General features: G+C 41.3%; 1 protein-coding gene across 4 annotated transcripts in view; it reads right to left on the bottom strand.

Moving 5' to 3' along the window:
- Positions 1-15,139, bottom strand: part of MICU1 (mitochondrial calcium uptake 1) — a 265,058-nt gene that overhangs the window by 91,433 nt on the left and 158,486 nt on the right. For all 4 annotated transcript variants that reach the window (XM_010373066.2, XM_010373068.2, XM_030940185.1 and 1 more), the window contains 2 exons: positions 13,632-13,714; positions 11,653-11,850 (listed from right to left, as the gene is read on the bottom strand). In XM_010373066.2, the coding sequence (XP_010371368.1) occupies positions 11,653-11,850; positions 13,632-13,714 (281 nt within the window). The remainder of the gene's footprint in view (positions 1-11,652; positions 11,851-13,631; positions 13,715-15,139) is intronic.

Below are 15,139 nucleotides of genomic sequence, written 5' to 3'. Positions count from 1 at the left end.
CGTATACATACACACATATGTATACACATTAGGTTAAATAATGCTTGCTGTAGCATTTCCTCACCAGATTTTTACAAGGAAAAGGCAGTACATGTTGACTAAATGTTTTATGTTTTTCTACAAATACTGTACTAGCAAAATACAGTAATTATTTCAGTACAGTAACATGCTGTATAGGTTTGTAGCGTAGGAGCAATAGGCTATACCATATAGCCTATCTGTATAGTAGGCTATACCACCCAGGTTTGTGTAAATGCACACTATGATGTTTGCACAATGACGAGATCATCTAACAATGCATTTCTCAGAATTCATCATTAAGTGATACATAACTATATAGCATTTTCAGTTTGACTTTACAGCCAGAAAACCTATAAGCCACAAAACAGAGCAAACTTGAGATGGAGAGAATAAAGGGAATTGCAAGAAATTAAATGAGAGTTTGGCTTTGGATTTTATACATTTTCTCGTTAAACTAGCTCACCCTGAGAGCTAACCTGATCTCATCAGGGCAAGATACTGGACCTACCCCATGATGTGTATATATATATAGAGAGAGAGAAAATTGAATTAGTTTCAAAGAATGTTGACATCAAGACATGGGTGACTGACATAAAAACTCCTGAGGGGCCGGGCACGGTGGCTCATGCCTATAATCTCAGCACTTTGGCAGGCCGAGACGGGCAGATCACGAGGTCAGGAGATCGAGACCATCCTGGCTAATACGGTGAAACCCCATCTCTACTAAAAAAATACAAAAAGCTAGCCAGGCAAGGTGGTGGGCGCCTGTGGTCCCAGCTACTCGGGAGGTTGAGGCACGAGAATGGCGTAAACCTGGGAGGCGGAGCTTGCAGTAAGCTGAGATCTGGCCACTGCACTCCAGCCTGGGCGACAGAGCGAGACTCAGTCTCAAAAAAAAAAAAAAAAAACAACAACAACAACAACAACAACAACAACAACAACAACTCCTGAGGAAAAAAAATGCTTTTTGAGATGGAGTCTTGCTCTGTCACCCAGGCTGGAGTGCAGTGGTGTGATCTTGGCTCACTGCACCCTCTACCTCCTGGGTTCAAATGATTCTCAGGCCTCAGCCTCCTAAGTAGCTGGGATTACAGGCTTGCACCACTATGCCTGGCTAATTTTTTTGTATTTTTAGTAAAGACAGGGTTTTGCCATGTTGGCCAGGCTTGAACTCCTGGCCTCAAGTGATCCTCCTACCTTGGCCTCCAAAAGTGCTGGGATTATAGGCATGAGCCACCATGCCCAGCCCATAGTTTTTTGTGTGTGTGTGTGTTTTTTAAAAAACCTTTAAACATATACTTGGCTCATTGAAGTTATAAATATCCAAAAGAAACAAGTATGGCAGTCATTCTTTTTTTTTTTTGAGATGGAGTCTTGCTCAGACGCCCAAGCTGGAGTGCGGTGGCACGATCTGGCTCACTGCAAGCTCTGCCTCCCGGGTTCACGCCATTGTCCTGCCTCAGCCTCCCGAGTAGCTGGGACTACAGGCGCTCGCCACCTCGCCCGGCTAATTTTTTTGTATTTTTAGTAGAGATGGGTTTCACCGTGTTAGCCAGGGTGGTCTCGATCTCCTGACCTCGTGATCCGCCCGTCTTGGCCTCCCAAAGCGCTGGGATTACAGGCGTGAGCCACCGTGCCTGGCCATATGGCAGTCATTCTTATCCCTGGGAGATGCATTCTGAGATACTCAGTGGATGCCTGTAACCAAGAATAGTACTGAACCTATTTGCCATCACATGGAACATGTTTCTATTCAGGTCTTTCTTTTTTTTTGAAACGGAGTCTCACTCTGTCACCCAGGCTGGAGTGCAGTGGCACGATCTTGGCTCACTGCAACCTCCGCCTCCTGGGTTCAAGTGATTCTCCTGCTTCAGCCTCCCTAGTAGCTGGGATTACAGGCACCCGCCACCACACCTGGCTAATTTTTGTCTTCTTAGTAGAAACAGGGTTTCATCACGTTGGCCAGGCTGGTCTCAAACTCCTGACCCCAGGTGATCCTCCTGCTTCAGCCTCCTAAAGTACTGGGATTACAGACGTGAGCCACCACGCCTGGCCTTTGTTCAGGTCTTTCACTCACACATTTAAAGCCTATTCCATCTTAACTAAGCACTTATCACACATGGTGGCTATAACGAGATACATCAGCAAAATTAGCATAATTTTTTTCCTTCTTCCTAATTTCCCAGCTAGGAGATTTGTTCTCACCATAGATCTTGGCAACCACAGCATACAATTTTTTCCTTTCCTTTATATTGAGAACTTTCAACCTTTTAGGAAGTACTTTACAGCTTCTCTTTGGCACATCTACATTGCCAGCATCACTACTCTTGTGCTTTGGGGCCATTAGTAAATAAAATAAAGGTTACTTAAACACAAGCACTCCAGCAGTCAATGTGGTAATAGAGATGACTACTAAGTGACTACGGAGTGGGCAGTGCAGACAGCCTCTATATGCTGACAAAGAGATCATTCATGTCCCCGTGGAGCAAGTGGGACCTCAGGAGATTTTATCACGCTACTCAGAAAGGCATGCAATCTGAAACTCATGAACTGTTTATTTCTGGAATTTTCCATTTAATATTTTTGAACTACAGTTGACTGCAGGTAACTGAAACCTCAGAAAGAGAAATTGCAGATAAGGGAGGACTATTGTACTCTTTACAAACTCTTCCAATTTTTGGAAAAGTCAAACTGAAAACCTCTAAGAAACTATTCACATTCTGCTTTGTAGAGGCAAAGTGGAAGTACAAAACTAAAGGAAAATATCTCATTTTGTTTCTTGGATTTAATTAGATCAAGAGTCAGGTCTCATCATTTAGTTTACACTTCCCCAGAAAACAAAATAAACAAAACTGGGCTATCAGTGCAAAAAGAAACCTACTTTGCCAACGAGTGGTCTAGTTCCAGCAAGTGTTTGAAAGCCTTCTTGCCTTCTGGTCTCCTTTTCTGTAATATTTTGGCCAGGAAAGGAGCTGAGGCATGTCCCTTGATATGGTTCTTTGTTGCATCAGACAGATTTAATTCTACCTCAGCACTTTAAAAAGATGGGTAGAAAGATGTCAACTTGATGATTTAAAGGGTGGGTGACTCTAGAATCTCTTTAGGTACTTTTAATTATTTAGTTTATTATTATTTTTTTAAAACTCCTTGATATTTAACTTAATACCTTCTTTTTTTTTTTTTTGTCTCTAATATTTTTTATTTGTTTTGTTTTTTAGATGAAGTCTCACTCTGTCACCCAGGCTGGAGTGCAACAGTGTGATCGTGGCTCACTCCAACCTCCGCCTTCTGGGTTCAGGTGATTCTTGTGCCTCAGCCTCCCGAGTAGCTGGGATTATAGGTGTATGCCACCATGCCTGACTAATTTTCTGTTTTTTGTTTTGTTTTGTTTTTTAGGTTTTTTTCAGACAGAGTTGCGCTCTGTTGCCGAGACTGGAGTGCAGTGGTGCGATCTTGGCTCACTGCAACCTCCACCTCCCGGACTCAAGCAGTTCTCATGCCTCAGCCTCCCAAGTAGCTGGGATTACAGGGACATGCCACCACACCTGGCTGATTTCTGCATTTTTAGTAGAGATGGGGTTTCACCATGTTGGCCAGGCTAGTCTTGTACTCCTGACAGCAGGTGATCCACCCACTCGGCCTCCCAAAGTGCTGGGATTACAGGCATGAGCCGCTGTGCTCGGCCTAATTTTCTGTATTTTTATTAGAGATGGGGTTTCGCCATGTTGGCCAGGCTGGTTTCGAACTCCTGACCTCAGGTGATCCACCTGCCTCAGCCTCCCAAAGTGCTGAGATTACAGATGTGAGCCACTGCACCTGGCCTTGTCTCTATTCTTACTGACAGATGAGAATAATTATCATAGTTCTTTATATCTCTCTTTTTCTTTCTGATTGAACAAATCCAGTTAACCTCAATATTTTTTTCTTGAAGACTGAAATATAATCAGTGACTGAAATAGAATTCAGTTACTGTTATCCTCTGAATCATACCTAATTTACCTTTAGATAATTGACACTCAGGCTTCTTAAAATGTAACAATTTTTTTTTTTTTTTTTTGAGATGGAGTTTCGCTCTTGTTACCCTGGAGTGTAATAGCATGAGACTGGAGTGCAATGGCATGATCTCAGCTCACTGCAACCTCTGCCTCCTGGGTTCAAGCGATTCTCCTGCCTCAGCCTCCCCAGTAGCTGGAATTACAGGCATGTGCCTCCACGTCCGGCTAATTTTGTATTTTTAGCAGAGACAGTGTTTTGCCATGTTGACTAGGCTGGTCTCGAACTCCTGACCTCAGGTGATCTGCCTGCCTTGGCCTCTCAAAGTGGTGGGATTACAGGCGTGAGCCAGCGTGCCCAGCCAAAATGTAACAATTTTATTGGTTTTTTTTGATAAGCACGTGAATCCCAACTTATAAAGAAGATCATGCTACAGACTGGAATTCTATTAGATGATAACTTTTCAGTGTCCTTGTCTTATATTCTGGAGTTGGCTGCTTCTTTCTTCTACAAATTAGTTTTTGCTTTTTTTGACATGACAGCTCCTTTCCCCCCTTATCCCTCTCAAATTAAAATTAACCATAATCTTTCAAATAATTTTCTAATACCTTTCAGTTTTGACTGACATCCTACCTGCTACAGTCATTAAGAAATCAATGAATATATTAACTGGAATTGGATTTGGCACCTATCTCCAAGGAACTCAATAGTTCTCAGTAGCCTTAGATGAAATTTTTAATAACCTTAAAAGAGAATTTTAAAAACCAACTCTATAATCTTGTCATTCTTTTAAGCCTGTTTTTTGAGTTCCCAAATAAAGAAAAAAGGGTAGAATGAGAAAAAAAAAAGAGACCCAAATTTAAAAAGCATGAAAATAGCTATAAAATCCAGCAGCTAATAATTCTTGTGATTAAATATAATTAAATGGCTAGTTTAGGCAGTATCTTGCAAGTACAAAAGAACAGTGTATTTCTTCACAGTCATAAGATTTGAGTGACAAAGAAACTGGTAAAAGATGATTCTGAAGAAGGTAGACTGTACATATTCCAGAAATGTGGTCTTTTTCTGTCTCTAAAATTCAGAAAATTTTATTTTTCTTTAGAGTCTCAAATAAATCAGGCACAGAAATGCCATTTCAGACTAAAAGTAATAACTTAATCAGACAAAGAACAGAAATAGTAGAAATAGTTCAGTCTGAAAGACAGTGTGAAGTAGACCCGAGTTGGAATCCTAGTTCTCCCATATAATAGTCCTGTGACTTTTACCTCTTTGTGTTTCAGTTTCTACATCCAGAACATGGGTAAAATATCACTAAACCTGACAGGGTTGTTGAGAATTAAAATAAAGAAGGCATATAAAGTGCCTGGCTCATAGTAGGTACTCAATAAATGATCATGAACTTATCCCTTTTCTCTGACCCCTCTGGAAATTAAGTTTGACAGATAAATAGCACTCTCTTCACTTTCAAAGCTACTGTGATGAGAAAAAGACAGAAATAACTAAATGGAACAATAAATCTCCTGGATCTGAAGTTTTAAAGTAGGTAAGCAATGAAATGAAACTAGTGAGAGATGGATAGAAAGAATGGTGGAATTATAAAACCCATACAAAAGTTACTAAGATACTATGACTCATTTCTGTTTTCCTCTTGGCTGTGATGATGAGATTATATTTCATACTCAATGAGTGGAGAAATTACCTAACCTTAGAAAAGTAAAATTAAAAGTGTTTCATAGAAACAAAAATTGCTACCATTTTCCAGATGTTTTATCAGAAAGCAATTTCAAAATGAAAGTAAGGCCTTTCCATCACCCACGTGAGATGACCTATTTAGATGCCTGCCACCGTGCTAGGTGGCGGTGGGTATCAATGGGAAGGTGAACACACTTATTAAAGGCACAGTGCATGCCAGGTGGTGTTAGGTATGAAATATTTTATTACTTTGCTAAGGCTCCCATAGCAAAATACTACAGACTGGGACTTTTTCTCATAGGTTCTGGAGGCTATACGAGTGTAAGTTCAAGGGGCCAGCAGGGTTGGTTTCCTCTGAGGCTTCTGTCCTTAGCATACAGATGACTGCCCTCTGCCTGCCTCTTCACGTGATTGTCTCTTGGGTCTTTTTGTTGTGCCCAAATTTCTTCTTCTTATAAGGACACCAATCAGGTTGGATTAGGGCCCACTCGTACCCCTCATTTAATGCAATCACCTCTTTAAAGACCTTATCTCCAAGTAAAGTCATATTCTGAGATACTGGGAGTTGGGACACCAACATAGGAATTTTGGAATTTTGAGGGGATACAATTCAGCCCATTACAAACATCATCTCACTTAACCATTGCCCTGTTTTACAAATGAGGAGCCAGGCTCTGAAAGAATAAATAAACCCATCAAACGTCACATAGCCAGTAAGTGGTGGAACCACAATTTTAACCAAGGCCTCACAGCACTAAAGCCTATACTCTTGCTGCTAGTCACGCTTCCTCAAAGAAGTACAAATGTAGTTGGGAAGACACAGTACTGACTGATGAAATTTTACATAAGGAGGTCATCAATAAGAAGGTACTTATTCTACTGGACGTCTTGGTCCATTTTCTGCTGGTATAAAAGAATACCATAGATTGGATAATTGATAAAGAATAAGTTTATTTGGCTCTTGGTTTTGCAGGCTGAGAAGTCCAAGAGCATGGCACCAATATCTGGCAGGGGTCCTTTCATGGTGGAAGGGCAAGCAAGCATGTAAGACAGAGGGTAAATGGGGGCCAAACTTATCCTTTTACCAGGAGCCCACTACCACAGTAATAGCCACTTTCATGATAATGACATTAATGCATTTATGATAGCACAGCCCTCATGACCTAATCACCTCTTAAAGGCCCTGCCTCTTAACAGTGATATAACAGCAATTAAATTTCCAATACATGAACTTTGGTTGGGGGTGGTGTATAATGAAATCATAGCACTAGATTTATGCCATGATATGGAAAGAATGGATTCAGTATTACTAGTCACTTACAGAACACTTACTACATGTTAGGCGGCATTCTTTCACAAGAGTCTATTGGTCTCCTCACATGAGGAACTGCTGACTGGCAAACAGAACAGTCTTGGCACATCTTGGCCCAAAGTCTACAAATAGTCCCACATCAATGTCAAACAAAAGAGAGCCTTCTAGAGTATCTTAGATATGACTGCCTTTTACATCTCTTTTCTTCTGCATTTGGGTGTAGGCCATGTGTAGGAACATATGTATGAAACCCCTAATCTGCTTTATAATATTTTCCCTCATGGACATTCTACGCAATACGGTTTTTTTTTGAGACGGAATCTCGCTCTGTCGTCAGGCTGGAGTGCAGTGGCACAATCTTGGTTTACTGCAACCTCCACCTCGTTGGTTCACGATTCCCCTGCCTCATCCTCCTGAGTAGCTGGGACTACAGGCAGGCGCCACCATGCCTGGCTAGTTTTTTGTATTATTAGTAGAGACGGGGTTTCACCATGTTGGCCAGGATGGTCTCAATCTCCTGACCTAGTGATCCACCCACCTTGGCCTCCCAAAGTGCTGGGATTACAGGCATGAGCCAGTCGTGCCCGGCCTTCTATGCAATATGTTAGTGGGCTTTCAACTCTATAGCATCTCAGTATGCAAGACAAAAGTCCTATGCTCTGTTTCTCTAGGCTCTCAATTGTGTTTCTTTTTTTTTTTTTTTGAGACGGAGTCTTGCTCTGTCACCCAGGCTGGAGTGCAGTGGCCGGATCTCAGCTCACTGCAAGCTCCGCCTCCCGGATTTACGCCATTCTCCTGCCTCAGCCACCTCGCCCGGCTAGTTTTTTGTATTTTTTAGTAGAGACGGGGTTTCACCGTGTTAGCCAGGATGGTCTCAATCTCCCGACCTCGTGATCCACCCGTCTCGGCCTCCCAAAGTGCTGGGATTACAGGCTTGAGCCACCGTGCCTGGCCCTCATTTGTGTTTCTAGGAATAAGTGATGGTTTAGATTGTGGTCAGGCTGGCACCTGCTCAGCCCTCTGGTTGACCCTGTAATTGTTTTTGCTAAAAGCTTTTTTGTTTGTTTTTATTTATTTATTTTTTTTCTTTTTTTGTTTTTGTTTTTGCTAAAAGTATTACCCTAGCTTGTGCTTCTTTAACTACATTTTTTGGCCCTACACTCTGTTTAATTGTAATTATATAATTAATAAGGTAAATCACTTACATTCCCAGATTATGTTACAAATACTCCCAATGAAGACCAGTCTGGGTATATATGCATACTAGGGAGGCAAGGCATATGACTTGAACCCTAGTACATACTAACCCTTATACAAACATTGTTAGATGAGGTCTACTTCTTTCTTCTATACTCTGAGGAGTATATTGGAATATTTTCATAAGAATGCAAACTTCACAAAGGTAAGCACTATGCCTTTGCGTGTGTGTGTGTATATATATATAGTAACATATCTAGTATATTTTATATATAAAAATACCCAATATAAATCAGTGAACAAAATAAAATTCACTGCCTCAGAAGTATCTGTTTTCCCTAGGGTAAAAATAGTAATATTACCATTTCCAAATAAAGCTCTGGAAGCATAACACTTAAATGCTATTGGACACACATTTTCTTCATTCTGTGAAGTTATGTTTTGAACTCCATGATCTGCTATAGTTTACTGTGGCAAGGTAGCTGGAAAAAACAACAGTACTGTGGTTATTCTGAAGATAGAGCCCTCTATGTACAACTAGACAAAAGGAAAACTTCACTAACTAGAATATTTAGAAACTGAGGTATTACGATTAATTTATGACTAATTTTCTGGTTTACTGAGAGCTGACCAGATAATGTCTTTTGCTTCTATTATTGTTGAAATCTTTTCAAGTGATTTTCTAGGCTGATGTGTCACATTCCTCTGCATGCAATGAAGAAAAAACCCTTTGAAGTCTAAGCACTTAACCTTTCCTGATACTTACTTATTCTTGAGCTTTTCACTAGACAGAGAAAGCTATCTATCCAGCTGTGCGAAGGAAGTTAGAATAGGGAAGCTGTGTTTGGTTCATGTAAAGGTACTGAATAAAAGAAAATCCTATACAATATTTACTTAAGAAAAACAAAAAAGAAAAAAAGGAATAGGGAAGCTGAAAAGCTTTTCAACATGGCAAACATTTACTGACCTTTTACTATACTAAAGTCTTCACCAGGTTCTAGGAAACTGAGACTTTAAGTGAAACAATGCATAACAAAATCAATTTTACCACAGGCTAATTGATAAAGATGAGAGTTAATTTCCTGTGGCATATTTCTGGTCACAAAAACATCACCATGGCTGGGAGTGGTGGCTCACACCTGTAATCCCAGCACTTTGGGAGGCCGAGGTGGGCAGATCATCTGAGGCTGAGAGTTCAAGACCAGCCTGGCCAACATGGTAAAGCCCCAACTGTACTAAAAATACAAAAATTAGCTGGGCATGGTGGGGCACGCCTGTGATCCCAGCTACTCAGGAGGCTGAGGCAGGAGAATCGCTTGAACCCGGGAGGTGGAGGCTGCAGTATGCAGAGATTGTGCCACTGCACTCCAGCTTGGGAGAGAGAGCAAGACTCCATCTCAAAACAAAAACAAAAGCATCACCAAAATTCTAAATAAAGACCCAAAACACTTCTAGTAGTAAACACTGAAATAAATGTGAGCTATATATAGATCTAAGAAAGATTGATAAAAACAAGTAAGATAGTCATTCACCCAGTTTTCAGTGAATTATTAGATGTCAGTGGTCATAGTGGTGGTGGGTTAAATCAAGAAATAAATGTTTGCAAAGTGAAAATTGTAATAAGTACTTCCTCCTACCATGAAGTTCAAACATAAACAATAACCAGTAAATATGGCAGGCTCACTGAGAGCTTTTGAACTGCGTTGTTTATCATCTACTTTATGAGTTTTTATTTCACAATAATTTGCATTCTTTCATTTTCTAACATGCTTATTCCAGTTCAGGATGGAGGATGATCAGAGACTATCCTGGCTGCTCTGGGTGCAAAGCAGGAACCCACCCCAGACAAGATACCGTTCCATCTAAGGGCACACACCCACTCACTTAGACTGGGACCATTTAGACACGCCAGTGCACTGAACACGTACATCTTTGGGATATGAGAGGAAACTGGAGTACTCAGGGAAACTCAAGCAGACAGGGAACTCCGCACAGACAGAGGCTCTAGGGGGAAATCGATTTGTTCCCGCTCACCGATGTTACAACAAAACGACATTGAACGAAACAACACAACTGAGACAAGTGGGTGGAAAAGCTGAAATCATATATAAGAACCTTGGGGAAACACTGGAAAGCAGATACAGAAGTAACATACATAGTTTAAAAGCAACATAGCACCTTTCTCCAATATTTTCACCTGTTTTAGTTACAGTATTTAATGTTTCGAAATTCCAAATAATATTAAGGTAGGGCGTGTGTTAAAAGAAAAAGAGAGGCTGGGTGTGGTGGCTCACACTTGTAATCCCAGCACTATGGGAGGCCAAGGCAGGAGGATCACATGAGGTCAGGAGTTCAAGACCAGTCTGGCCAACATGGTGAAACTGCATCTCTACTAAAAATACAAAATTAGCTGGGTGTGGTGGCACATGCCTGTAATTCCAGCTACTTGGGAGGCTGAGGCAGGAGAATTGCTTGAACCTGGGATGTGGAGGTTGCAGTGAGCCAAGATCATATCATGCCACTTCACTCCACCCTGGCTGAGAAAGCAAGACTGCCTCAAAAAAAAAAAAAAAAAAAAAAAAAAAAAAAAAAGAAAAAGAAAAAAGAAAGAAGAAGAAAAAGAGGTTGGGAAACACCAGTGTAAGGGAATTTTTTAAAATGTCAAGAAATTAGAGACTAGATTTTTTGTCTCCAGACCAAAAAAATACATATAGAAGGCATTTGATGAATGTTTTGAATGGAATAAATATCCAGAATAGCAAGATGGTCTAAACTTTAAATGGAGAAGTAAACTTGTAAATCCCCAAACACAGTAAGATAGATACCTTTGCAACTCTCAGCAACATTGCCTTAAACAATTAAAGAGACAGGATCTCACTGTGTTGTCCAGGCTGCTCTCAAACTCCCGGGCTCAAGCGATTCTCCTACCTTAGCCTCCCAGGTAGTTGGGACTACAGGTTTGTGCCACTGTGCCTGGTTAAGCACATATATTTTATATTAAGCACACATATTTTTATCCTGACATTTTGTGTTTCCAGCTCTTACTACCTTTGCAATTATCCATCCTTCTTCATCTCCATCTTCTGGTGTCTTCCACGCGATAAACAAGAAGGCAGGAATATATGCTCAGATTGAGAACTGCTGTGACCCCTGAGTTTCTTTCTCCACAAACTGAGCATACAAAGACAGCTAAGATTTTCAATTTAGAGGTTTTTGGTTTCCGATTGAAAACCAAGTGTTTTGAAGCAACACTTCACTTCATGACATTTTCACAGAACATGTTGTTTCCTATCTGCTGTCGGTTTATAAATCACTGATAAGCTCCAAACCAATCAGTTCTCACAGCTGGAGGGAAATGGAAAGAATGTCTATAGCATAGGCCCTCCTGCCCATCAGCTCCACATGTGACGGATCTGCTAAGTCTAAGGAAGACCTACCTCGAGTTTCAGAACATCATGCTGAAGTTTACGCTGAAATTCGAGGAAGTTTTTGATTGTCAGCTTTCCCTTCAGATCAGCTCCAAAAAAGTAGGTTGTGAGGGCTGAACACAAGCCAGACTTGAGGGTGTTGCCAGTAGTCGGACGATCTCTGTGGCGCATACCCATACTGGTTTGGGAGCGAATGATGCTCTGAACCTAATACAGAATCAAACCCACATCCAGAAAAATATTAGGAAGTGAAAAAACATAAACATAGAAAAGTAAGAATCATACCTATTGTTTACTATTTGCCTACTCTGTATTATAATTATCTCTTTTAATGCTTACAACAATTTTTTTTTTTTTTTTTTTGAGACAGAGTCTCTGTCACCCAGGCTGGAGTGCAGTGGTATGAAATCAGCTCACTGCAACCTCTACCTCCCAGGTTCAAGCAATTCTCGTGTCTCAGCTTCCTGAGTAGCTGGGACTACAGGTGCACACCATCATGCTTGGCTAATTTTTTTGTATTTTAATAGAGACGGGGTTTTACCATGTTGGCCAGGCTGGTCTTGAACTCCTGACCTCAAGTCATCCTCCCACCTTGGCCTCCCAAAGTCCTGGGATTGCAGGCGTGAGCCACTGCACCCAGCCTACAATAATCTTACAGGTCCTATTATTATCCTTGTTTTACAAATGAGATTGAAGCACATGTAATTAAATAACTTGCTCAAGGTCAAGTGGCTGGCAAGTAGCAGAATTAGGGTTCTAACACAGGCAGCCTGACAACTTTACAATTGGGATCCTCTTAGAAAATCTCTGTTCGGGAAAGGATGAACATTTGTTTTTGAGACTCAAAAACTCTCTCACGGCCAGGCGCAATGGCTCATGCCTACAATCCCAGCACTTTGGGAGGCAGAGGTGGGTGGATCACCTGAGGTCAGGAGTTTGAGACCAGCCTGGCCAACATGGTGAAACCCCATCTCTACTAAAACCACAAAAAGTAGCTGGGTGTGGTGGGAGTGCCTATGATCCCAGCTACTCAGGAGGCTGAGGCAGGAGAATCACTTGAACCTGGGAGGTGGAGATTGCAGTGAGCTGAGATTGCGCCACTGCACTCCAGCCTAGGTGACAGAGCAAGACTCCATCTCAAAAAAAAAAAAAAAAAAAAAAAGAGGGTCTTGCTCTGTCATACAGGCTGGGGTGCAATGGCATGATCATAGCTCACTGCAACTTCAAATTCCTGCGCTCAGGTGATCCTTCCACCACAGCCTCCAGAGTAGCTAGGACTACACGCACATACCACCAATCCCAGCTAATTTTTTTTTTCCCCTGTAGAGACAGGGTCTCACTATGTTGCCCAGGTTGGTTTCAAACTAGCCTCAAGTGGTCCCTCCACACCTCCACCTTCCAAAGTGCTGGGATTATAAGCACAAGTGATCATGCCCAGCCCAGTTTCTTACCTTACATAATGTACCTGATACTTCCTCCCACTTCCTGGAATATTTGCCCTTTTCCTCATTTTGAGAATACAAAAAATGCTTTTTCCTATACATACAGTTTTTCTGTTTTGAAACCACGTCTGGCAATCATAACAACTGTATCTGGAGAAGTACCATGGCTCCCCAATGGCAGAAGTTCTATGGAAATGTAATCTATTCCTGGGAGTTAGAAGAAATTGTCACCTACTATAGTCAAAGGTATGGTACCATTTTTCCTTCTCTTATAGAAATCCTTTAAGAAAATATGTAGTCCTTGTATTCTGGAACTGCCTAGCACATAGCAGCTTTTTGGTAAATGTTGAATTGCCATAATTTAGCTTCCCAGCTAGAGGCATTATAACCTAATTTATGTTGGGGAATCAGAGAAATGACATTTTAGGTACTTCAAAAATTGGAATAGCCTCTGAGTATACTGACCAGGGCTAAGGTAACTCCAAGGCACATGAACATATATTTTAAGTATTAATATATTTAAAGGAACTCTCCAGGACAACTTGCCTGTTCAAACTCCTCCATATCTACTTCTCCATCTCCATTCAAATCAAACATCTTGAAGGCAATTTCAAAATTTCTCTGAGGAGCTGCAGAGGAGAGAAAAAAGATATTTAGAAGGCATTGACCAAAAATAAATCCCTTTTAAAGAAAAACAAGGCTAAGCACTAAAATGTAGTATCAAAGTCACCGTAAAAGTGACTGCGTCAAAGTCTCAATAAATGGAAAATGATACTGCATTTATTGAGATCACCCTTTTAGGAATACTCCTTGAAACCAAAAAAGAGTACTACTATGACCAGAAAGATGGCACTTGTCTATCTTTTTGTTTCAACGTTCTTTGTCTTAAATGGTTTAGCTTTGCTTTCAGAGACACCATCTTCTTAGCTGTATAATATTAATGTTGTTCTGTTGTTTGAATATGGTATTACTTACCTGGACAAGAAAGTGTGTCTAGGGTGAGACATATTGCTGCAAAGTAAGAAGTTGAAACACTACCTCTTAGTCTTGCCCTCCCAACAAACCAGCTTTCTACTTTGTTCTTTCTAGTCTCTTTATTGTAATTACAGTCAGTAGTTCTGGGCATGTCACCCTGCCAACATGGATAATTTCAAGTTGGCTTCTTTTATTAGTTTATTCATTATCACTACAGCTCTATGGTAAGGCAGAAAAGTGTACCGTAAGGTACTCAGCCCCCTATTTCTTTTTTATTTTTTTGAGACACAGTTTCATTCTCTTGTCCAAGGTGGAGTGCAGTAGTGCCAACTTGGTTCACTGCAACCTCTGCCTCCAGGGTTCAAGTGATTCTCATGCCTCAGCCATCTGAGTAGCTAGGATTATAGGCGTGCGCAACCAGGCCTGTCTAATTTTTGTATTTTTAACAGAGATGGGGTTTCACCATGTTGACCAGGCTGGTCTTGAACTCCTGACCTCAAGTGATCCACTCACCCTGGCCTCCCCAAAGTGCTGGGGTTACAGGTGTGAGCCACCATGTCTGGCCTCAGCCCCCTATTTCAATCATGCCAGCTGCATACACAAATTACTAAGTATACTTAAATGGTAAAATTAAGCTGAAGTTTAAATACCAAAATGAAAAAATGCAAAGCTTGGCCAGGCGCGGTGGCTCAAGCCTGTAATCCCAGCACTTTGGGAGGCCGAGACGGGCGGATCACGAGGTCAGGAGATCGAGACCATCCTGGCTAATACGGTGAAACCCCGTCTCTACTAAAAAATACAAAAAACCAGCCGGGCGACGAGGCGGGCACCTGTAGTCCCAGCTACTCGGGAGGCTGAGACAGGAGAATGGCGTCAACCCGGGAGGCGGAGCTTGCAGTGAGCTGAGAGCCGGCCACTGCACTCCAGCCTGGGCGGCAGAGCAAGACTCCGTCTCAAAAAAAAAAAAAAAAAAAAAAAGAAAAAATGCAAAGCTTGACAAAGCTTTCCCTTAATGATGAAAGCTCTTCAAGGCTTCTTTAGTGTTCCTAGATAAGTCATAATATCTTTAATATACTCTG

The sequence above is a fragment of the Rhinopithecus roxellana genome, chromosome 11 (genome assembly GCF_007565055.1).
Source record: "Rhinopithecus roxellana isolate Shanxi Qingling chromosome 11, ASM756505v1, whole genome shotgun sequence".
Lineage (NCBI taxonomy): Eukaryota > Metazoa > Chordata > Mammalia > Primates > Cercopithecidae > Rhinopithecus > Rhinopithecus roxellana.
Note: the sequence above shows the minus strand (reverse complement) of the source record. Positions and strands in the feature narration are given on the sequence as shown.